The sequence below is a fragment of the Camelina sativa genome, chromosome 19, assembly GCF_000633955.1.
Source record: "Camelina sativa cultivar DH55 chromosome 19, Cs, whole genome shotgun sequence".
NCBI lineage: Eukaryota > Viridiplantae > Streptophyta > Magnoliopsida > Brassicales > Brassicaceae > Camelina > Camelina sativa.
This window is the reverse complement of record NC_025703.1, coordinates 24,824,276-24,849,627: the sequence shown is the minus strand read 5'-3', so window position 1 is coordinate 24,849,627 and position 25,352 is coordinate 24,824,276. Positions and strand designations below refer to the sequence as shown.

The 25,352-nt window shown below is 33.8% G+C and overlaps 5 protein-coding genes and 1 long non-coding RNA gene across 6 annotated transcripts; 4 read left to right on the top strand and 2 right to left on the bottom strand.

Annotated features, from left to right (window-relative positions):
* On the bottom strand, positions 1,615-2,168 carry LOC104767119. Its single transcript, XM_010491149.1, has one exon. It carries the CDS (start codon positions 2,140-2,142, stop codon positions 1,777-1,779), a length of 366 nt encoding a protein of 121 aa, XP_010489451.1. The 5' UTR covers positions 2,143-2,168; the 3' UTR covers positions 1,615-1,776.
* LOC104767118 lies at positions 4,072-6,644 on the top strand. Its single transcript, XR_764182.2, has 3 exons — positions 4,072-4,282; positions 4,369-5,549; positions 5,638-6,644. It is a non-coding gene; the product is annotated as an uncharacterized LOC104767118 (long non-coding RNA).
* Positions 10,111-11,590, top strand: LOC104767117 (thioredoxin domain-containing protein 9 homolog). The gene is made up of 4 exons (XM_010491148.2): positions 10,111-10,215; positions 10,357-10,632; positions 11,033-11,191; positions 11,281-11,590. Exons 1-4 carry the CDS (start codon positions 10,195-10,197, stop codon positions 11,455-11,457), a joined length of 633 nt encoding a protein of 210 aa, XP_010489450.1. The 5' UTR covers positions 10,111-10,194; the 3' UTR covers positions 11,458-11,590.
* LOC104767116 (peroxidase 16-like) lies at positions 13,163-14,843 on the top strand. The gene is made up of 4 exons (XM_010491147.1): positions 13,163-13,425; positions 13,544-13,732; positions 14,053-14,218; positions 14,312-14,843. The coding sequence occupies exons 1-4, from the start codon at positions 13,216-13,218 to the stop codon at positions 14,716-14,718; spliced, it is 972 nt and encodes a 323-aa protein (XP_010489449.1). The 5' UTR covers positions 13,163-13,215; the 3' UTR covers positions 14,719-14,843.
* LOC104767115 (uncharacterized protein At4g30180-like) lies at positions 19,465-20,168 on the top strand. The gene has a single exon (XM_010491145.1). The coding sequence runs from the start codon at positions 19,613-19,615 to the stop codon at positions 20,126-20,128; it is 516 nt and encodes a 171-aa protein (XP_010489447.1). The 5' UTR covers positions 19,465-19,612; the 3' UTR covers positions 20,129-20,168.
* LOC104767114 (ATPase 1, plasma membrane-type) lies at positions 21,142-25,336 on the bottom strand. The gene is made up of 14 exons (XM_019241036.1): positions 25,080-25,336; positions 24,233-24,994; positions 24,025-24,147; positions 23,845-23,949; positions 23,604-23,748; positions 23,344-23,508; positions 23,013-23,251; positions 22,880-22,912; positions 22,708-22,789; positions 22,464-22,624; positions 22,165-22,338; positions 21,895-22,077; positions 21,613-21,794; positions 21,142-21,528 (listed from the first exon to the last, which is right to left on the bottom strand). The coding sequence occupies exons 1-14, from the start codon at positions 25,284-25,286 to the stop codon at positions 21,432-21,434; spliced, it is 2,658 nt and encodes an 885-aa protein (XP_019096581.1). The 5' UTR covers positions 25,287-25,336; the 3' UTR covers positions 21,142-21,431.

The window sequence follows — 25,352 nt, the reverse complement described above, 5'->3', positions numbered from 1 at the left end:
GAGAATGCCCGACGTGATAAGGAGCATCAAGAATCTCAAATGAAGACCGACGAGCTTCTCATCTACATGAAAGAGAAAGATCCAGGATTTGAGACTTTTATTGCTACCAGCAACAACACCAACAATGAAGACATCATACCACCAGCCACCGTGTCAGGTACTCACCATCCGCCGCGTTAGACACAACACCAGCCAGGACATCCTCTTTCTCCACTTACTCAAGTTCTAAACATTATATTTTCTTTCCTAAAAAAACATGAATTGCCTGTTTGATTTTATTATTTTTTTGCTTTAGGATGATCTTTTTGGATAATGAATGATTATGATACAATCATTATGCTAATATTTTTGTTTAATGAATAATTATGATATCTTTCTTAATGAATTGGTTTTCAATTTTAATTTATTGGGATTCTTTCCAAATTTGATAGATAAAACAGGTTTATCATATGCTAAAATGTCACCAAATTGCAACCAAATTTATTTATCTAAAACTATCAGATTAGTGGCAAAAAGGTCACTAATATACGAGGACTACTTTACGACGACAGATAAGGAGTCTTAAACTTCTAACTATGTTTACGACCGAAGCTTCCTAATATAAAGAGTCTGTAAAGCGTTGCTTACTGGCGACTATATAACGGCGTCATAACCCAGTCATAATTTTGCGACCATTTTGAGACACCAAAATTTTGCGACCATTTTTTAGGGACTATCTCAAATAGTCGTTTAGTAGTCGCAAAGTAGGTGTTTGCGACTGTTTAGCGACTAATATTGGAGTCGCTAAACACATATTTTCTTGTAGTGACACACGTTAAAACCCATGATGCTTTATGATGTAAACAGTTTTTTCGAATAAAATTTACATTTTATTCAAAAAAAAAAAAAAAGTTGTTCATATACTAAATTTTGGAAGCAGAACTAACTAAACAAACTAAATGAATGCAATGAGCACTTAATAAGCATATACGAAAGAAATGAAATAAACGGACTACAGAAGCCAGAGGGATGTTAACAACAATCTGAAATTTGAATTAAAAGTATACCAAGATTACAATTTATTAGATCTATCTTTTGGATATAATGATCATTCGGATCTCTCAAATGAACCTATATAAATAACAAATTTTATTTTACTAATAAAAAACGTGCGAAAGCAAATGAAGGCGTTTCCCAGAGTTGGCTGTTTTGATTCTTAATATTTGTGAGAGTTTTAACATTCGTAAGACGTGAATATTACATGCGTACGAATCTGATGAATGGCTTATAAGATCCTTTTACATGATCTAAAGTATTATACAGTACCCGTGTGATGCTATGTCTTGTTCATCTTCAAAAAGGCATGAGATGAACCTCCTATAGTATATAGTGCCAATCAATAAGTACATTAAGAGTCATATATAAACGATCAATATTGTCTTGATTACCTTCTCCTTATGAACATCCTTCGCTACGGTAATGTGACTCATGATCTAAAGTAATGTGACTCATGTCTTGATTACCTTCTCCTTATAAATCTGGTCATGTATATAAGGTTAAGAGATTCTCTCAGACAAACATAAGAAACACTAAGTTTTTTCGTTTTTTCATAATCATATTATATACATAGGTTAATAGAAAGCTGCTAATCAAGATCCATATACAAAGGAAGAAACAAACTCTCCAATACAACTGCCCGTTTTATCATATTCATATATATACAAACTATATAGTGCTATAACATAACAACATAATATATAAACATGCATGTAATATGTATATGTAAAAATTAACATTTTAATTTGAACAAGATGCGGTACACTTGGTCGTACAGTCAAATGAACATCCTCCGCTACGGCTGGTGCTTTTATAACCATCCTTGTTAACGTTGGTTGATTTGTAGCACTGCTCGGGACACGTCAGCTTCTTACCGCTACAAGGTCCTTGCGCCGAGCAGGTATGTGTCGGGTTCATCACATCTCCAGAAGCAAATCCTCCTCCAGAACCACCAGAGGTCCCCGAAAATCCAGAAAACCCATGAAACCCAGATTTGGATCCAAACATCTGACTGAATCCACCATCCCAAAGTTGACGACTAGCTTGAGATGCTGAGACGAAGATGATTATTAGAAGAAAAGGTAAAAGAATGGATTTTGTAAACATTTTGTTCTTGTTGTTGTTGTGCGTGTAGATTGGTTGTTGTGTGGTAAGGGTAATGTTTCGATATATGCATATATATAATATATTGTGACTAGAATTTATGGCCAGTGATTTTCTTAAAGCTATTTAAATAAAGAGACAATGAGAAAATTTAGGCAGACTACAATTATTTGGGAAAGCTGTCTAATTTTAGATTAATTATAGAGGGTAAACTGTGTAAACTTTCTTGTAAGCATGTACTTAAAATCATGCATAGCGGACCCAACATTATTTTTTACCCATTTCAAGCATAACAATTTTTTTTTTATATATAGGCTAAATGTATTTTTCTCATAACAATAAGGAAAAAATTCTCATAAATGTATTTTTTTTTTAGCAAATGAAACTTTAAGAAGGAATTGTCTTACACTCCAGTAGAGGAGAAAATGGAAATAGCCACAAAGGCTGACTTAGCTAAGGAGTCTCGCTAAAAATGGAAATGTTCCAATCATTTATCATTTGATCAATAAATAAATTGACTAAACGAGAGAAAAAAAAATGAGGAAACAGATGTAGAAAAAGTATTGGACGCAAGATGTCGACACTGAAAAGTATCCTTCTCTAAAACAATAGTTGCATAAACTCTTGTAATCTTCCAAGATATGCATATTGTTCAACTTCAATCTCTATAGACTTAAATTTATTTAAGCAATGTAGTTAACGTTTAACTCTACTATCACGTGACATATTAAAAAATATTTTATTATATTTTAATTAATTTAATAATTAACAAAACAAAAATTTATATTAGTTAATAAAATAATAAAACAATATTTTTTGAAATTATTTAATAAAATTATTTAACATATTCAATTTATTGTTTCAGAAATTTTAAGAAACAATAATAAATTATTTAGAACAATTATAAAACTTAATTTTATTTATAAAATTAAGATTAAATATTTACATATCTAAATTATTTAATAATGACATGTATATTTTAAAACTAAGATACAACATTACACTACAAGAAACACTCTTTAAGTCAGTTCTTTAACTGACGTTAAATGTTAGAATGGAACGGGTATTAATATCATTTGCTTTATCGACGCTAACATTTATTTTATTTTCTAAAAGTTTTCAATTTGTGAATGGATTAGTTTCCAGAAAACGAAAAAGCCCAAACAAACCCAACATGAAACAACAAAATAAAAATAAAAATGTTGATGTCTTCAAATTAATCTACTGTAAAACCTATATAAATTAATAAGGTCGGGACCATAATATTTTATCAATTTATGAAGAGTTTTTCTCATTTTTATATTAAAAATTTTCTATTACAAAATAAGATTTTTTGTTATCATTCACATTTTTAAAGAATTTTCTTAATTTATAATCTTGATTATCGTAATAGGATGATTGTCCATTGTTTAATAGATTATCTAGGTAAAAATGAGAAATGTTAGAAGTTTAGAGTTTATAAAAAATTGTTACAACTATCCTTGGTAATGATGAAGTCGCAGAAAATATTGTGGTACCTTAAAATTACTAAAGAAGCAATTATCGCATCTATGACTCTTTACAATTTATAGATGAGATTTAAAATACAGCAATGAAAAAATTAGAGATGAGCTCCAACCAAAATGCAAATTCAAGAGTAGACAAACAACAATAAAATCATATTTCGCTAGATTTTTTTAGATATATATATATATATATATATTAGTTTTTATGATTATTAATTTATGATATTGACGGACCATATTCTTACATGGAATTTCTAAATAAATTATTATTTTATTATTTTATTGAAATGTGTTATTTTTTATCCCGATCTAACTTGGGACTTGAAATAATTTATTAATTTATATCTGAGTATTAATTTAAAGAGTATTGATTTATAGACGTTTTACACTATATCGTCCTAGCTTTTTAATTAATTAAATTCTTAGGTTTAATTAAATTTTCTTCTTCTTCAAAGCTTCTTCTCGATTCTCAACCCAGAAAACACAGAGCAATCAAAATCAAAATCATGGGGTTTTTCGTTTTTGTGCATTTCTAACTGGATTAAAATCACTAATCAGTCTCAAGTCTCAACGAATCCCAAATCCTTCACCGATTTCATCAATTTCAATTTGAAAATTTTTCTGCAACTCCATAAGAGGTTCGTAAGGTTTGAATTTCTTAAATTTTGTTGTGTTATTGACGAAATATGCCGACTCTAACAATGATTATGAATTTTGGTTGAAGGGTTCCTGAAGATATTTAGGATCAATTTTTCAGCTCTGGTGAATCTCATATTTTAGAGAAAAATGAAATTTAAGGTACCATTCACTAGTCTACATCTAGATTGAGTGTTGAGCTTTGCTTTTGTACGATTTAACTGCTATTTCGTTTCTTATATGTTCCCGTTTGATACTTGTGTTCAACAGAAAGTGAAAAAATGTGAGAAATATGAGCTCAAAGGAACCAAAATGTTATTTTCTCATGTTCTTGTTTTGCTTGACTTGCTTCTTGCTTCAGTAGGATGTGATAGATATAGATCGATATGTGCACCTCCATTTTGGTCAATGGCTTAAGCAAAAAGTAGAAAAGGATGACCTTGCACCGGATCCATCTAGTAAGGTTTTAAAGTTCTCAGCATATAACATCAATGGATTCAAGTTTAAAACTATAGAAAGGGATCAAGACCTAACAACTCAGAATAGTGGAATTTTTGTCTCAGCTGAAACCATTAGTTATGCAAGTTCACGTGATCTTAATCCTAGAGCCGGAGATGTTTCCATACTATGGGAAATTAACTGAAATTCTGGAATTGAACTACTATGACTCGTTTAGAGTTGTGTTATTCAAATGTAAATGGGTTGATACTCGTGATGCTCGAGGGTATAAGAAGGATGATTTTGGTCACACTATGGTAAATTTCTCTCGTCTAAGTCACACTGGAAATGGTGAAGAAGATGAGCCTTATGTGCTGGCTTCTCAGGCAAGATTGGTTTACTATGTGGAAGATCCACAAGAAAAAGAATGGAGTGTCCAACCAAGAGACTTGTATGATATGGGTGATCCTACTATTTCAGATGAAATTCCTCCTGAGGTTATCATTGAAGATCCTCATCCTCATGTTCAAAGTTCAATGATTATATCTGATAATATTTCTAATATTAGATTAGTGAGGCAAATAGAAGATCTTGAAAATTCTCAGATTCCATGTGATTAACTTTTTCAGGTCCAGATCATATTTACCTTTTTAAAACTTAATTCTTGCATAAACTTTGTTTGTTTGTTGTCTGACATTGGTATGTGCAGTCGAGATGGTTATATTAAAAGTTTCTTATTCACTCTGAGTTGTAAAGCATTATGTGATTGAAGCTGATGACTCTGGTGAGTTTGATGCTGTCAACCACAAGAAGAATCTTGATATATACCAGGTTAGTTTCCATATCTTGTTAGGATATATGACGAAAGCTTAGAATTTTTTTCTGGCGAATTATAGAATCTCTCTGTGTTTTTGATCAGTTTAAAACAAGGAAATTTCATGGTGGGAACTCCTAAAGCTATACACGAGCAAGGAGGATTTGAGTTCTTCATCAAAATTAATTAGGACCACGCCAAAGCTCGAGCCGCTTTTTTTCTTCTGTTTTTTTTTCTTTTTTTTTCTTCTTTTTTTTCTTTTCTTCTTTTTTCTTTTGTAATCTATGCTTAACTGCAGGCATTGGCTTTGCAAAGAAGATCCAAGAGTGAGCAAGGGTCTTCTTCTACCGACAGTGGTGGCGTGGTTCTCTCTCTTCGGTGTGGTTATGGCTCCGGTAAACAGAGAAGAAGATCCGGTGTAAAGGCCCCTGGTTTGAGGACGCCGGTGGGTTATCGCCGGAGCTTCTCGGCTCCTCCGTTTCAACGGCTCGCTGTGACTACAGCGGAAGCCGAAGGGTGAGTGGTGGGGAGTGCTGTTTCGTCGAGGTGGTTAATGGCTCGATCCATTTGGATCTTGTTGGCTGCCGCGGATTCTGGTTGCAGTTGGTCTGGGTGAGCCCTCAGCCTCTGTAATTGCCGCGAATTGTGTGTCCACCGGACCGGTTTGAAGTTTTCCTTGCTCGAGGGAGATCGAAGCCGTTGGTGGTTAAAGGAGGGGATAGATCTGAGTTTTGGCGGTTTGCTAGGTCAGAAACTGCCAACATCGATGTCGGTTGTCGGAAGTTGTGCACACCGGGAGGGTTGTAGCGGGTCAGGTGGCCCGCCGGATCAAGATTAAGACAGAAACTAGATTCTTCTGTCGGTGGTCTGGATCCTGTTGTTGCTGCCGCAAAGCCGTGGCCCTTGAATCCACCGGGATTGGTGCGCTGACTCTCTGTTCCCGGTGATCAACAGGATCCGATCCTCTTGCGGCGGCTGCTCTATTTTGTTTTCTGTAAATCCTAATTTTGTACTGGATCCGAATTGTAACAGGCCAAGGCCCAGCCCATTTGGGAGTTCTAATATAAGAAAAAAATAATAATAAATAAATAAATAAAAAGAAAAAGAAAAAAAAAAAGCTCGAGCCGCAGGCCTTCACAAAACACTGTTTATATAGAGGACGTTCATGGAAACAGAGTAAACCATATCCTCCATATTCCTACGATTTTGTATTTTTGTAAGGGGAAAACGTCAACTATTTGATATTTACTAAAAAAAAATATGAATTTTTTTCATTACCAGAAAAATAAACAGATTATTTTTTAGTTAATAAAAAATATACGAACTACTATTTTTTTACAATTTATCTTCGTCTCTGTTACGACCGTTAACGGCATTGTGACAACGTTACTATTTTTAAAACAAACTCCAGAAAAAAACACAAACTATTTATTGTTGCCAGAAAAATACATGAACTTTTTTTCTTTGCCTAAAAAATACGTAATATTCCATTTCTTATTTTTCCATTAACAATGTTAAAAATCATAACACATAATTTTATTTGTTCTCTTGAACTTCATACAAGTTTTCACTACTATTTAGGATAACTAATTCAAGAACAAAAATACAAAACTAGATTAATCGATTTCCAAATTTCTCAATTAGTGTTGTTTTTGGATTTATACCGACTTTACAAATTTTGAAACTTCATAAACACTTAAACTCTAAAATTTCATGAGATCTCCACCTTTGTAGACCTTTTATGAGATTTTGAAATGTTCATCTCCTTAGTTTAGTATCTTTTATGATGCTTATAGCCAGTGTAAATCATCAACTGGCCTGGTGTAGGTAAACTTGATCGAGATCATAGATTAAAGTCATTTCATGGGACATCAACTCCTGCAACCTAACCTGATTCACCATTTTTTTATGCAAAAACAATACTAATTGAGAAATTTGGAAATCGATTAATCTAATTATATTTTTGTTCTTAAATTTAATTATCCTAAATAGTAGTGAAAACTTGTATGAAGTTCTAGAGAGCAGAGAAAATTATGAGTTATGATCTCTAACATTGTTAATAGAAAATTATGTATGTTTCAGGTAAATAAAAAAAAGTTCATGAATTTTTTTGGCAAAATTAAATACTTTGTGTTTTTTTCTGGAATGTTTTTCAAAAATAGTAACACCGTTATAATGTCGTTAACGGTCGTAACGGAGACGAGGAAAAAATGAAAAAAAATAATAGTTTATGTATTTTTTATTAACTAAAAAAATAATCTGTGTATTTTTCTGGCAACAAAAAAAGTTCATGTTTTTTTCTGGCAAATATTAAATAGTTGATGTTTTTTTTAGGAATTTTTTGTAAAGTTAGACGTTATGTTTTGACTCTTATTAAATAATATATATTTTTTTAATTATATTTGATGTTAAGAGCATTGTCATTTTGTATTTTTTTAGTTTATTTAGTTTAACGAGAAAAACAAAAGATAATTTACAAATAAATCAGAACAGATTGCGTCAGTTTAGCAAACCAGGTTTTTTTTTTAAAAGTGACGTAAATTAAAACATCGGTTAACTAAATGACGCAAATAACTGACGCCAAATTGTTAGAGTCATTTTGTAAATGACGTTAAAACCCTTGTTTTGTTTTATTGTAGTGTTACTTATATTTTAAAAATATTTCTATATACTTATTTAATCAATATCGTTGGAACTTTAACTAGCTTTTATGTGCTATATTACGAAAAATACTTGCATTTTAATTAATCTAATAATTAACAAAATAAAAGTTTATATTTGTTTACAAAATAATAAAACAATATTTTTGAAATTGTTAACATATTTTATTTATTATTTCAGAAATCTTAGGAAACAATAACAAACTATTTAATAAGCTAAAACTTATTTTATACACAATATTCACTATAGAAACAGTACTAAGAGTATAATATCGACTATATACATATACATAATCTAATTGTAATTTTTACATATAAAGTTAATATATACTAATATATTCTACCAATAACTGCAATGCTGTAAAATTAACACCAATCACTATTGTAAATTTGGTATATTAAGATCTCTAAACATGATCACATCAGTTTGCAATACCAGATCATATGTCAATATATGTTATGTTAGTTTTCTTTAAAGATTTTACCGAATTTATAATTAACGCATTTGATATTGCATCCAAACCAAAATAGTAGTACCGACTACGGGTCGAAATCCGAATATGAACTTAAGTAAATTAAATATATAATTTTATAAAATATATAGAATAAATAATTTTTTACTATAATTTTATAACAAATAAATCTAAATTTACGTAGACATTTCCTCACACTTACGGGTCACTATCTAGTATGTCATTTCTAAGTCTACCTTCAACCTTTGTATCCTGAAAAATTATACCTATTCCATTTTGATATGTCTTATTTACATAAGACCGTTGCAGAATAAACAATACTTATTCAAATTAAACTCATGATTGGAAAAAAAACAAAAACTTAACGTATATCTAAATTGTGCAAAAGAATAGGCTTCATATAATTTTAGTGTATAAGACACATACTTTTTAAAATATTCACTATCTTATATGTCTCGATTGATTAAGCTTAGTATTTTCTTTTCAAATGATGAAGAAGAAGAATGTTCAAATCATGGATCTCTTCTAAATTAAAAGCGGAAAAAGGTCAGTTTTCAACACACCTCGTTACTTGTCCAAATTTGTTCATTTTCAGTGTACATTCTTAAGTTATTTGAAAATATTGATTAATGGATAATCTTAAAAGAGCATACTAGATTATGTGTTCTTATCAAAAAAAATGATTCTTGAATAGTTGATAAAGATATGAATCTAAGTTGCTAACTCAAATCGAAAATTAAACAACTCAAATGAGATCATATATGTTATCAAACATGCATAAGTTTGTGAAAACCTCCATGTATTTATCACACAAGACAAAGGTGCCACAAATTTTTCATATATACAGATTAGTAAACATAGATTCTCAAAGTAATGGTTGATAAAATATCAAACCAAAGATAGTCATCAAATGGTTACAATTTTTTTCAAATTTAAATGAATTATATTACACCAAATATATTTATAATAGGAAATGGACATCACACATAATACTAATATGTTTCTCACCGGTTTTAATGCTCACTTAGTTATACTTCTACATTGACTCATCACTGTAATTATTATATGTAATCTTTATGTTCTAATTCATTTTAATGTAATGGTAGAAATGTGTATATCATAAATGACTTGACAAACAAAAATATTTATTTATTTCTTTTATTTTAGGTACTATAAGACGGAAAAAACCTTAAATAATTCGAAAAAACAAATTAAATACTGCTAAAAAGAGTAATTTAAGCTAGAAACTAAAACAAAAACTTAAGAGGTTGCAAATCCATGAATATCATCCGATTACTAATCTCAGGTCGGATGATATTCATGGATTTGCAACCGATTTGCTTGATTAAATGGGCTTCTTTAATAATCAATAGGCCCAATATTTCTTAACACTATTAAAGTCACGTGGACTGTCACGTGATAAGCATCTTCTTCATAGTAATAATGGTAAAAAAAAAAAAACCTAATCTGCAAGATCTACAGAAAAAAAATTTGAAATCCTCAGAACTGCAGAAAAAAAAACAACAACCATGGCGAATCCAATTCAAGAGGTACCATTTCGAAAATGCAATTTTGATTCTATCTTCTTCAATGGATATAAGTTATCTCGATTTGATTTGTAANTTTTTTTTTTTTTTTTTTTTTTTTTTTTTTTTTTTTTTTTTTTTTTTTTTTTTTTAATTCCATGGCAGATTCTGGAGAAGCAAGTTCTAACGGTGGCGAAAGCCATGGAAGATAAGATAGACGACGAGATCGCGTCTTTAGAGAAGCTTGACGAAGACGATCTAGAGGTTCTGAGGGAGAGAAGGTTAAAGCAGATGAAGAAGATGGCCGAGAAAAAGAAACGTTGGATGAGTCTTGGACATGGCGAATACTCTGAGATCCATTCCGAGAAAGACTTCTTCACCGTCGTTAAAGCTAGCGAACGCGTCGTATGCCACTTCTACCGCGAGAATTGGCCCTGTAAAGTATGCGCATTCGTTTCCTCTCGTTTCAGTTGCCGTATGTATGATCTTTGATTAGAGATGTTAGGAATCCAAATATGGTGCTTCTTGTTCATAGCCACTTGACCTGTTTTGGTATAAAGATTCAAGTTTGTGAATCTGTCTGCATTGCTTCATTCTTCTTCCTTGTGGTCTTCTTAGTGTCTATGAAGATGATCTTGTCGTGTGTGTTTTGGATAATTGATGTTTATAAATGGTATATTGGTTTTTAGCATAGCCACTAGACATGTTTTGACATAAGACTCAAGTTTGTATCTACTTGCATTGGTGTTTAGAAAGCTTACAATACTAATTGTGTATTGATTGTGTCGTGTTATTTATTTTTTTAGATGATTAATGTTTATAGAGGGAGATGTTTGTGTAGGTGATGGATAAGCATATGAGTATATTGGCAAAGCAACACATTGAGACGCGTTTCGTGAAGATACAAGCTGAGAAAAGTCCATTCTTGGCTGAGAGGCTCAAGATTGTTGTTCTTCCTACTCTTGCCTTGATTAAGAACACTAAAGTGGATGATTATGTGGTATTGATTATGATAATTGCTTAAACACGAATGTTTTCTTAGGATACGATTTAATGGATGATCAATGTTGTTGTTGTTGTTGTTGATAGGTTGGGTTCAATGAGCTGGGAGGGAAAGATGATTTCAGCACAGAGGATTTGGAAGAGAGAATAGCCAGAGCGCAAGTGATCCATTACGAGGGAGAGTCATCTCATAAACCAAAGTCTACTACACAAGTCAGAAGGAACGTAAGGCAGAGTGCTCGTTCTGATTCTGACTCGGAGTAAATCCCTTAAGTTTTCAAACACTCTTTATCTTTCAGCATTTTCTTTGTGAGTCGTCTGTATGTGTGAAATTAGTTGTTGTGATGTGTAATACAAAGTAGGAGATGATGTCAAATGGATTTTGATCTTTTTAATTTTGGTCATTCGAAAGAACTTGTTGAAAAACTTTGCCATTCAAGTACCTGCCACCATCAAGTCATAGGCAAAAAAAGCTTAGAATCAGAACCAAATTGTCAGACCAAAGCATTCACAACGTCAAAGTGTCCATATATGAACAGAAACGAGAATGATAAAATTAGCACTTACAGCGAATTTGAAGTCAGGGTTTGACAAGTTTATTGTGAGGTTTCTCATCAACAATTAACTATGGCCATTTCTTCAGTATCCGTTCCAGTAACAACCTCTTTAGGAACATGTGGATCAAGATTCCACAGATCTTCGACAAACAGTTTTGCCTCATCTTTCCCTTTTAGCTTGCAGTATCCATAGACAATACAGTTGTAGGTGTTCTGGTTTGGTCTACAACTATGCTTGATCATGTACCTAACGGAAATGATGATCCAAATCGACCATCTCTGGACTGCAACGTCAATTTGAACCAAAATAATGTGTTACATACACTATTCATCCAGTTTTTTACAAGTCCATTTTTACTATTTTCTAATAGCCATTATAACCAATTTCAATATCTATCTTTCTTCTTTTATTTACTTTTTAAAAATACCATATTTTTGGCATTTTTTCCTATGTATATATAATGAGTATTTTTCTCAGGGACTTTTATTATCATTATATTCTATATTCAACGGCTTTTGCAACCAAAAAAAAAAAAATCTTAATGTGTTTATCAATCAATACACGAAAACTAAGAACAGCCAAGAGATTATGTCACAGGCTGCGTAGTTTCTTCCTTGAATCAAGGTTTCATTGCATGTGATGAGCTGACAATTGTTTAGAGGTCTCAATATTTATATTAATATTTGTCCTAATCCATTGGAGAAATTATATAACAGACCAATCAACTTAATTTACTGCACATACCTCATCTCCCGTGATGCCTTTTCATTTACAAACAAAAAAATCTTCACAATCAAATTACCAAAAGTCACTTTTCATCACTAGTCAACTTTAGATCTCATACTTCGTTGCAAACTTAGATCTTGAGAGGGATGTAATTATGTAAGATATATAGATCAAATCACATGAGAGTTCTTCTTCTTAGTCCCCCTTGTTCAAGTAGTTGCTGCGAAGTGGTAACATGTATTTGAGTTGGCAAAGATAAGATAATGATTAACATGAATTTAAACTTGACACTGAAATTGGTTTAGATTTTAACAGGTCGAAAATCTTAGATTTTGCTTTTGGTTCAGAAAACTATATTAGTGAGAAAATACAATTTTTTAATTGTAACTAACAATAATTTTTCATCAAAATTATGTTTTCAGTCCATTCAACTCTTTTTAATGCACATCTAAACTATATATATATAAGCCGCTATACAAGAAAAATATAATCTTACAAGAAATGAAAACACGAGTGAGTGTGTGAGCCTCACCCTAGCCTCATGTCAAATTGTCAAAATCTATGATTGGACATTACAGACTGTAACAAAGTCATTATCATAATTGTATTCATCAATATACTATAAAACTATATTGTATTGCATGTACCATACGTAACCATTAATTAAAACATGATATATCCTCTCTATAAATAGAAACAAAAACACAAGAAACACAACATTAACTTTCTAATTAAGCTATGAAGAACCAACGCAGCTTCTCCATTGCTGCTCTTCTTCTCATTCTCTTCTCTTCATCTGTCTCTGCTCAGCTTCAGACAAATTTTTACCGGAACTCATGTCCTAACGTCGAAACCATCGTCCGCAATGCCGTCCGCCAAAAGTTTCAACAGACTTTTGTAACGGCTCCAGCAACCCTCCGCCTTTTCTTCCATGACTGTTTCGTCCGTGTAAGATCTTTTTTTAATCAAACTACCAATAATCCTTTCTAAGACTCATTATCTTGAATATACATATATATATATATATATATATATATTGTTTGACTATTTAACGTTATATATATAGGGATGTGATGCTTCAATATTGCTGGCATCACCGTCGGAGAAGGATCACCCTGATGACGTGTCACTCGCCGGAGATGGATTCGACACCGTGGCGAAGGCGAAGCAGGCCGTTGATAGGGATCCTAACTGCCGTAACAAAGTCTCATGTGCTGACATTTTGGCTCTCGCCACTCGTGACGTCGTTGTTCTGGTATAAAATTATTTTTATTGTTTTATTTGACATCTTTTTCAAAATTCTATTAAGTACCATTTGTACGTGACTGTTTCGTTTAACTAGGTAAATTATAAAGTATGAAGTAAATCAAATATCATGATTATTTATAATTATACGCGAGTAGAAAAGAAAAAACCATATCCATCATGTTGGGCTCTTGGAAACCATTGAAAAATGTTATTTACACAAGTAGGTGAAATAAGAGGTCGCATTTATTATTCTGTGTTCACGTTATAAACATTTTTGTGATTGTTAATAAAAGATATTACAGTTTAAAAATAATACATTATTGGCAGACCGGAGGACCGAACTACCCGGTAGAGCTAGGGAGGAGAGACGGCAGACTATCGACAGTGGCTAGCGTTCAACACAGTCTACCTCAGCCTGGTTTCAATTTGAATCAGCTTAACACTATGTTCGCTCGTCACGGCCTATCCCAAACTGATATGATCGCACTCTCAGGTATTTAAACCAAAGCAAACCATATTATACCGATTTTAGTTCATATATTGGAACCAAATCTAACAGTTACTTAATTGTTATGATAAATACTAGGAGCGCATACTATCGGGTTCGCACATTGTGGAAAGTTTTCAAAAAGAATTTACAACTTCAGTCCGAAACAAACTATCGATCCGACTTTAAACATTCGTTACGCGTTACAATTGAGAAAAATGTGCCCCATCAAAAACGACCCGAGAATCGCGATTAACATGGATCCGACTTCTCCAAATACCTTTGACAATGCTTACTTCAAAAACCTCCAAAAAGGGATGGGTTTGTTCACGTCCGATCAAGTTTTGTTCTCTGATCAACGGTCTAGATCAACTGTCAATTCATTTGCTTCTAGTGAAGTAGCTTTTAGACAGGCTTTTGTTTCTGCTATAGCGAAGTTGGGTCGGGTTGGAGTTAAAACCGGTAACGCCGGTGAGATAAGACGTGATTGTTCACGTGTCAACTAGTGATTTGTTGTTTGTTATATTTTACGTTAAGAATTTTGCATTTTTTATTTAATATTTTTGTATTCCGGTGGTTCATTGACGGAGAAAAAAAAGTTCGACCACCTAATTTGGATGTTGGAACCCCATTTCTCAATGTTTGATAAAAATATTGATAATTCCATAATTTACATACCACACTTAAAAGTTGTGTAATATTGATAAGGATATCCACAATTTACATGCTATAACCCATAGTTTTTTTTTTTTGTCGGTCAAACCCCATACAATAGCTTATGGGATGTGACTTTTTTCGAGAGAGAGCCAATTAGGTACCGATGAACTTACATGGGAAAAACAAAACCCTCGCGTTCTTGCACAATTCACAAGCTTATCAGCCCGGATATTTTCATTCCGAGGAATATATCTAATACTAAAATCTAGAAAACCATCTCTAAAGAGTAAAATTTGTCAACTCGGAAGTAAAGGTAGGCCAATCCTCTTCAGATGTCGTCATTGCGATTAGATCCATGCAGTATGTGACAAACAAGGCTTTCTTCATATCCAAGGCCAGCAAGCACTCCATTGCCCAAGTAAGGGTATCCAGTTCTGCATGTAGTGGGGATAGGCTTCTACGCGATCTCTTGAGTCCTAAATGGATCAACTTATTCCCGGTAAATACAATCCAGCCGTGTCCACTTCGTTCGTCATGCGGATGCCATGAGCCATCTATAAAGCACACAAGAGAGTCTTGTGGAATAACTATAACCCATAGTGTTTATATAGACAAATTGATCAAACTTAAACCATAACCCATAGTGTTTTTAATAACCGGGTCGATAACTATCAGCCCTAACCTAAAGGGCTATACCATCAAAATATCAAATCCATTAGGTTAATTGGGATTGGCTCATATAATTTTTCTAAATCCATCAGTTGACCCCTATGACTCTTCTCTCCCTCTGCTTTGTGCAAGTAAAAAACAGTTTCACTTGGATTTTCAAGAAATTTAAAAATTGTCGTAATAATCACCAAATGGAAAGAAAAAAAATAGGCCCATAAGTTTTATGATAATAAGAGCTGCTTTGTTATTGCTTGAACTTGTTGTTTATTAGGCACTTGTCATCTTAATGAATCTTAAATAATTCCATCATGTTCCATTGTTTATATAGGTCCAACAACAGGCTTCATAAAATTAGTTCTTTTAGATTTTGACTACAGAAAACTACTTGAGGCAAACTCGGTGACCACACAAAGCAAAACTCAAACATATACACTTATAAAAGAAACAAGCTAGCATTTCAATAACATTTCATGTTCATCTGTAATATCTGAAGCTTACAAATGAACATGATCCCATCACAATAGATATCAATCAAAGTATGTGGTGTCAGTGAAGTGAAACATAGAACTCAGAAGGAGGTGGAATTTTCTCACCTGGATTTCTTGTCTAGGTAGAAACACCATGGGTTTGTATAATAAAAATCCACTTTATTTACCCCAATTCCAAATTGTTAAGAAAAACGATAGTTAAAATCTACTAAAATACACCAGTGGCTAAAAATCAAATCCGTTTTGTCTGTATGAGCTTGTGTGTGTGTTTCAAGTTTATTGCACGCGATGTACGTAAGATTTGACTAAGATTTTTGTTTTGATAAAAGATTTCGAATTAACAAAACTAAAAAAAAAAAAAAAGATGTGAAGGAGGACGAGACTCGTTGTTGCAATCCTAACCAAAAACGAGGAAATCTGGTCAAACTCTTCAGTCTCTCTATAATAAATAAAATCAATTAAAGGTTTTTTTGACTAAGTATGGAAAATAACATCATCCAGTCTTTGACATATTGAATCTAAACTAAATCAGGATTGATGTCTCACTTATAAATAGCATTCTAAAAACTGCGTTGATGACCTCTAGCATTTGTGTGGCTTTGTTTATATCAATCACCATAAGTTTCTTGAATACATTATTTTCAAAAATTTCTTAAGCACTTGTATAAACAGAATCGTCTTCCTGTTTTTACAGTTAAAAGATACTAATCATTTTTAAAATTCTTAAAAATTCAAATAAATTATTAACTAATCTGTTTTAATCATTCCTGTATTATGGTATACAAAGGATGTAAATGAGGGGACTTAGGGATACAACTTGTAATGTGCATGCACGTGGAGGCATTTGTGGGAATGCATCCAAATTAAGAATACAAACAATGTACTTAATTCAATCCACATGCATGATCCTCCCAGCCCCAATCCAAAACCATATCTTTGGGTCACCTTTTTAAACTATTTTTAATCAAATCAGCAAATCATACATAACATGCCCATTTACCATCACAGACTTTGTACAAAATTTCTGACAGAGTTGTACGATTTATCATCATTCAAACCGACAAAATAGTTCAATGTATCTTTTATTATATTATTGGTTATAAATGAATGTGCGGAATCAGATTTTCATGAGATTATATTTTATGATACTTAATTCGTTCGTTTGTTTAGAAGAATGTACGGAAATAGTTACTGTTGTCTTTTTAAAAAATTAGCTAGATTTTGAACTCTGAAAGAGGATCAAAGTGGTTTAGTAGGTGAAACTTTGATAGATAAGGATTTTTATTTACATTTGATTATGTCAGGTGTAATAAATCCCACTTATCTCACAGTGTGGCTAAACATTGAATTGGACAATATGTTCACAGTAATAGACAAAAACAATTTAGAGATATAGTAGTAAATAATTTACGAATACCATAAATATACATTATATTTTGAATTTTACAGTTTTTATCGATATATATAGGGGAATTTGAAATATTCTGTTTTAAATTTTGAGGATATTATATTAATTTTAGTGGTTCATGTTTATTTTTTTTAATGTAGTTCTGTGAGAATGGCTTTTTTGATTTCCAGAAATGTGATAGTTAACATGAGTACTGTACTTCCATCTGATTAACCGTCAAAACTCAAGTTTGTGAAATAATATTTATTATTACCAATAAACAGAGAAACGTTGAATTATATTTGTAAGTCAAATCATAATTTTTGATATGTAATAAAGAAAGGTTAAACCTTCTCCGCTTAACAGCATCTCCAATGGTTTTCTATTTTCTGCGCTTAATAGCATCTCCAATGGTCTTTTATTTTTGCCTTTATAAGAGAAACTCTACAATAGAATTGAGTTTTACTCCAACTCATCTCTATTCTCACCTCTAAAATAAATATTGCTATTTTTTCCTCTATTTATAGAGGACTTTTTTTTTTTTTTTTTTACAAAGGTTCCTCTATAAATAGAGAAAAAATAGTAATATCTATTTTAGAGGTGAGAATAGAGATGAATTGGAGTAAAATCCACCACTATTATAGAGGGAATAAATAAAAAAAAACCATTGGAGATGGTCAGATACGTTGAATCATAATAACAAAAAAAAACGAAAAGATAAATCAGAAACTGTGTAACAAAGCATATTAATTGGAAACTACTAACGTCTTAAGTCTTAACTTCCTTGTGAATGGTGAGCCGAAAAAGTGCAGTGTGGTATGAAGAAAATGTGATACTGTACGACTGTAATTACTATACACCCAAAAAAAAAGTGATTTATATGCGGTGTATGGTTGAAGTATACCATTCACAGTTTTTGTTATAATTTTTAAACTACACTTAAGCCACTTAAATTAGGAAGGTTCAAGTGCTATAACTATTCACAAATCACAATGTTAAAGAGATAAAATTCGTGTGCCATTGATTGTGATTCTCAACATAACGGTTACAAATCTTTGTCACGTTATTAATTCAAACAAAGTTTAATTTTGTGTTTTCAAAATTGCAAACAAAAAAGGAAGGATGTGGGTGGTGAAACCAATAATTTCAAAGTCATCACAAGTGCAGCCAAAGAGAATAATCAAAAGGAGAGTAATTGATGAGGGTGGTAAAATAGAGGTACAGGACAAAGATAGAACAAATGGGTAAAATCTCAAGGACACAAACACATGCACACATGCATACATATATACATGACATGCATTCGTATACTCATACAATGTGTGGATGTAATTGAGAGAGAAGGGCATGTGAAGACATTAATAGGAGGTGGGGTTTGAGTGTTGATGTCTTCATATTGTTGCAACGGAGCCACATGGTAATGAGGGAACTCAAGCCCCCTCTCTTTTAGGGTAGGTATGATTCATCCAAATTTAGAGCTCTTCCATGTGACTCCATGTGTTTTTTTCTTCCATCACCCATTTATTCACTTCTTCTTCTTTTTTTTTCCCCTCTCTTTAATATCAATCTTGCTCAACTAGCTTCCAAAGATCGTATACCGAATATTGTTAATGCTAATCTTAAACCGAGGGAATTGCACTATACATTTTTATGCTTTTGATTCTGGTTAACATTTTCTAATTAATTTCAGAAGTTTTATAAAAAGAGCTATATAAGTATTCTTTCTTATTAGATCAAAATTTGGATAAAGGATTTTTTTCTCTTAAAGATTTTCAACCGTCATGTAAAATATGCTGTGACAAGACAAAAACGTAGGATTTATTTTTTTCTTGTTAAAGAAAACATATATGCATGACACATATCAAATTTATCTCAAAATATTTATATTTATAAAGAAAAAAAAAAGAAACTCATGAGTTATATAACCCTCTTTCACTATTTTCTACATTTCTTTTTTACCATTTTTCATATACTTGTGTTGTGCCCACACACATATTAGCTCATTTATATCCAAAGAAATAACTTCATAAAGTGTGATCGATCGTGTGAAATATCACATTACTTCTTCACATCTACATTATCAAACCATCATCTCTCTCTCTCTCTCTCTCTCTCTCTCTCTCTCTCTCCTTGTGAGTTTCTTGCTATATATATAAGTATCTCCTTTGTAGACTTCCTACGAAACAAACAAAGTCTCACATGGAGAGGCGAATCATGAACAAGAGGAAAAGAGTCTTTTCTCTCCAGCCAAACAAGAATCCTAAGGCGGTCTTTGCCAGAAGATACGCGAGTCACTTGGTTCCAGCTCTCAAGAAGATCAACCTGAACAAATCCTCTTCACAAACCAACCACCAAAGTTTCGAACAAACCGTGAAACATGAAGTAGACATGGCTTTCGCCTTGTCTGCTCAAGAATTTGCGTGGAGCCGTTTCTTGCAACAGAAGCTATTACTTTCCCCTCATGACGATCCAGTAAGCACTACTTCTTCTTCCGAGATTATAGAAAGATCGAGCAAGAAGCAAGGAGGACAAAAACACCAAGACCGCGACAACGGAGAAGGAGAAGAGATCAAGAAGAGGTTGAAAGAATTGCAGAAGCTTTTGCCAGGTGGAGAAGAGATGAACATGGAGGAGATTTTGAGTGAGATAGGAAGCTACATTGTATGTCTTGAGTTGCAGATGATGGTTCTAAAATATATTGTACAAGATAATTAATACTTCTTGGATATAATTTAATTCATTGTTTCATGTGTTATCTTTAATTTACACCAGAAGAAAAAAAAAAGTTAGCTACGTAATTTCTAAGAAAATATATTAATATTACAAATTTACGATTCAGTTTTTATTTCACTTTTCAACAAGATCCCTAAAGCTAACTTAGCTACTTTTTCTTGATTTTTTTCAAGAAATGAGTTTTTAAGTAACGCTAAGAAGTTTTTCTTTCTTCGCTTAAATATGATAAGGATAATCACAAGGCAGAATTTATTAATTTATATAATATGGGTTATACTGACGTAAAAAAAATTGGTTGAAATTTAGAAGCTAACATATAGATGAATAACAAGTATAATGCAGTTAAGTTCAACATGTGAATAAAAGTTGATGGTTTACAAATTTTGATTTGAAGTAGTTGTTGGTTGTGGTGACTTGTGATGCATCCAAGATATCATGTGTTACCCAGGCCAGATCCTTTGTTTTGTCTAGTTTCTCTTTCCTTAGAAAGTTCAGTATTTGATTTTAGTTCATATATATATCAGAGTATTCCAAAACAAACCAAATTTTTATAGTTTTTTTTAATTTTTTATTTTAAGACTGATTTTATCTAATTATTCTTTGCATTGATGTGATGTATTCGTGAGTAACAAAATATGTATTATCTGAAATCTAAGAAAATGATCGGTTGGCAAAAAACTAAGAAAATGATCAAATAATACATACTTTAAGATGAATGGTGACATAATAGAGGTAAGATCACAGGAAGTGTTATGATTTGAAGTCATCATCCAAATCTTTGCACGTGACGCGCGAAGTCATTCTTTACTACAATCTCAATCTATCTCACAAGACAAGATAGACATCTTGATTATATAGAGAAGTATTGTATATATCAATTCTATTTGTAAAACTAAAGAAAATTCTCGCAGACTAATAAAATTAGATATTATCTTCAAGATGAAATTTATCAGACAAAGCAAGAGAGAGAGGAGTGACAAGATCACATTAGGCCATTAAAAAGGGTGGTAGCCAAAGTGCCAAAACACAAAGGCAAAGGCCTTGTTTCTTCAAAGGCAAATTTCCAAAGCTCAGATCGAGTAGTACAAGTTTAAGAACAATATGACTAACAATAAAAGAAAAAGAAAAAAAAAAGAGTTTTGGAAGAGTTATGGCAAATACACAAGAGTTCTCTTCCCTCTACTGTAATGACATTAAAAGAGATATTTGTGAAGAAGACAAAACAAAAGAGGAGTCATGGTGAGGTTGGGTTGGTAGTAGTAGTGTTTGTGTTGTGCAACTGCAACTACACAGTGTAGTGATGTCCTGCGGTATCAATGTCCAATCCCTTTAGCTTTGCCACTGATTCTACATGTCCCTTCAATGTGTGAAGCTCCCTAAGCCTGTCGCAACATTACATCAAGCATTCACCAATCAGAATCATATCAATTGCATTTTCGGTTGAGATTTATTTAATCACTACTTACCTAGCTATCTCGGCCCTTCTCTTGGCTTGCTCTGCGATCTCAGACAACTCTCTGTAGCTTCCTTTCTCTGGGAAGATGTTAACGTCTTCTTTTGGCTGCAGACCATGCAATGTCCTTTGAGCAAGAGCCCACTGAGCTTCTCTTTCTCCAATACCGTAATCTTTCTTGGTCGTGAAAGCGGTCTGTTAACGTAGCAGAAGAGGTGATTAGTATGTTACCCATCAGGTTGTAAAAAGAGGTCTCTATAGTGGTATAGATATAGAGAGAATTAGTTATATGTACCCTGTTGTCAAACAAGCTGGTCCAAGCCTTTCCACTCAAGATGTATCGAATGGCAAACTTCAAAAGGTCCTGAGGGAAGTATGTTACGATACTGTAAATCCATATCACACCAGCCCATCCCCAGCCGATACCCTTCACCTTTGCAAATGTCCAGTCGGCATAAACAGCAATCAATGTCGCAACCTGCATTTGGATGGAAGAGTGAATGAATTCAATGGGTTTCTTTTACCTAATTATATTCCAGAAAATATGTGTACTTGATGTTCTCACCAGTTGTGCAATGACGAATGCAATCATCAGAAGCGCCCCAGGACGTTCCACAAATGACCAACTCCTAGACCTGGTGACAAAGATTAGAGCTTGACTGATGATACTAACTTGTAGATACACAGCACCCATTAGTTCATCGTTATTGTCCCTGATTGACCTCACTCCAAACTTGTCCTGCAAATTAAAGGTGATATAATTTCTTAAGATTCGGAGCAAAAGGCCTGGCCATATATCTATATAATCCCTGAAGCACTTGTACCCAAAGAGCAAAAGAAATAAGATAAAGTGATGATGATTACCGAGAAAAAGTCGGTCTTGTGAGCAGCCCAGAAGAAGATAACACTCATGATGGCTTGGTAACCTCCCAGCACAATTCCGGTGGCGAAAATTTCTTTAAGCTTCCAGCTATCAGGTGTTGGAGATGGCTTGACTCTGTCCTTTGATATTGTCATAATAGTACCTACGAGATAGTGATCACATAATACCATAAGATATAGTTGATAAAGTATCAAGACGTGGTATAGAAAAGGGATAAAGTATCACCGTCATTAAGGATGGCAATGATCAGAACCATGAACGCTGAGAAGTCAAATTCCCATATCAAAGCAATAAGCATGAAACCAAACTGTAAAAGTCGCAACGTAATATGATCAGTACATAAAAAAAAAAAAAAGGCTAAACAAGTGATAGATTTCGAAACGGGGTGTCTACTTACCACTATACGGATTGTGATTGAGACTGCATAGATCTGTGACAAGCAGGAAAAAGGAGTTAATTAATCTCCGACGCAAACGAAAACAAGTGGTGGGCATGATAAAAAAAAAAAACAAAATTAAGAGAATGCGCACTGTGTAATTCTTCATTCGTTGGAAGATGGCTCTGCTAGTGAGCACTGCACTAATGATGACACTCAGTCCAGGTTCCGTGAGAACAATATCTGAAGCACCACGAGCAGCATCTGTAGCATCAGCCACAGCAATACCGATATCCGCTTTCTTCAATGCGGGAGCATCGTTGACACCATCACCCGTCATGCCAACAATGTGCTTCCTCTCCTGCAGCTTTTTCACAATTTCATATTTGTGCTCTGCAATCAGAAAACATAAGAAGCTTGGATCAATATAACAAACTTTTATAATGAACATATGATAAGGTTTAAAAGTGAAAGCAAGTTATAACCTGGAAAGACGCCGGCAAACCCATCAGCCTTCTCAATCAACTCCTCAACAGGAATGGATGCAATGTTCGAGTCCTTGTCAGTGCCGAGAAGAGCAGCAGATGGATACATATTGGTTCCCATTCCAAGCCTGCGACCAGTTTCCTTACCAATAGCAAGTTGATCACCTGGCAACGTAGTTAGAGCACATGTTAGGGGAAAACATCTAAATAACCATGGATTTCATGGACCAAAAAATAGTTATATGAATAAATATAGTTACCAGTAATCATCTTAACATTGACACCAAGATTCAACGCCCTGCGAATGGTTTCGGCACTGTCGTGTCTTGGAGGGTCGAAAAGAGGCAACAAGCCGACAAATTCCCATGGTCCACCTGGGCTTTCTTTTGTTTTCTCGGGGACCACCTAAAAAGGAATAAGAACAGGCAATTGAGCAATTGTTTCCAGGCAAAAAAAAAATGCAAAAGACAGAAAATGTAAGAATCAATGATATATAAGTACCTGACGAGCAACTGCCAGTGACCTAAGACCGCGCTCGGCGTACTTGTCAATACAAGAGAGTACCTTCTTCCTAAGGTCAGGCCTGGCATTGGCAAGGTCAAGGATCTGTGTAGGAGAATCGAATTAGTAGACCGTATAAAGAAAAAATTTAACTGTGGGTGAAAGTTGAAGATTCATCACCTGCTCGGGAGCACCTTTGCTGACTCTGTGCCAGTTACCATCAGAGTCGATGTAAGTCAAAGCAGTTCTCTTGTCCACGGGGTTGAATGGAAGGAAGTGAACCTCCCTGATTCCAGCTCGGGCCTACAAAACAACAAGTGAAAAATAAGAACTAGTTTTCTTGCATTCACTAAACTTTAGAAGTAATTAAAACTTTTAAGGGTTATACCTCCTTTGGATCAGCAAGCATTCCAACCATGGCTGCATCAATAGCATCCTGGTTCTCCACCCTAGAAGCCATAGCTGCAAATAGTAGAACCTGATCTTTCTCCACACCCTTGCAGAAAACCTCAACCAAGTTTTTATCCACACTCAATTTATTGAGGGTTAGTGTCCCGGTTTTGTCACTGCACAGGACATCCATACCAGCCATTTCTTCAATGGCTGTCATACGTTTGGTGATGGCACCCTGCTGAGACAACCTGTGAGACCCGATAGCCATAGTCACAGACAAGACCGTGGGCATAGCAATGGGGATACCACCGATCAAGAGGACTAAGAGATTGTCAATTCCATCTCTGTACTTTCGGTGTTGGATAGGGTACATGACAATTATTTCAATCACGATACCGATAGCAATAGAACAGATACAGAAGTTTCCAATGGATGTAAGAACTTTCTGGAAGTGCCCAACTTGGTTAGTGCTGTCCACAAGGTGAGCAGCTTTACCAAAGAAGGTGTGAACTCCTGTGGCTATGACAACCGCTTCGATTTCTCCTTGTTTACAAGTTGAACCAGAGAAAACTTCTTGCCCAGGGTGCTTGGTCACAGGAAGGGACTCTCCAGTTAGAGCAGACTGATCAACCTTTAAAGGATCTCCTTCAAGAAGACGGGCATCAGCTGGGATAATGTCTCCAAGTTTAATGCTAACAATATCACCAGGGACAAGAATGGCAGCTTCTTGTTCACTCCATTTTCCATCCCTAAGAACCTGAAAGCAGAGAAACAGGTTAAGCTCAAGAAAAGTCTCTGAAATGTTTTGTACAATAACGTCACAACAATCACCAACATATTACCTTGGTTTTAGGAGCAAGACCAGCCATGAGAGCAGCTGCAGCATTTCCGGCATTGTTTTCTTCAATGAAACTGATTGTGGAGTTGATGACAAGCAGACAGATGATACCCACAAAATCTTGCCAATCCGGAGGTCTACCATCACCATTGGCCAAAGCAATGGCCATGATAGCAGCAGCTTCCATGACCCATGAAAGCGGATTCCACATGAACCCCAGAAACTTCAGAATTTTGCTTTCCTGTTATTTTTAATGAAACAACAACCTCGTGAGTTC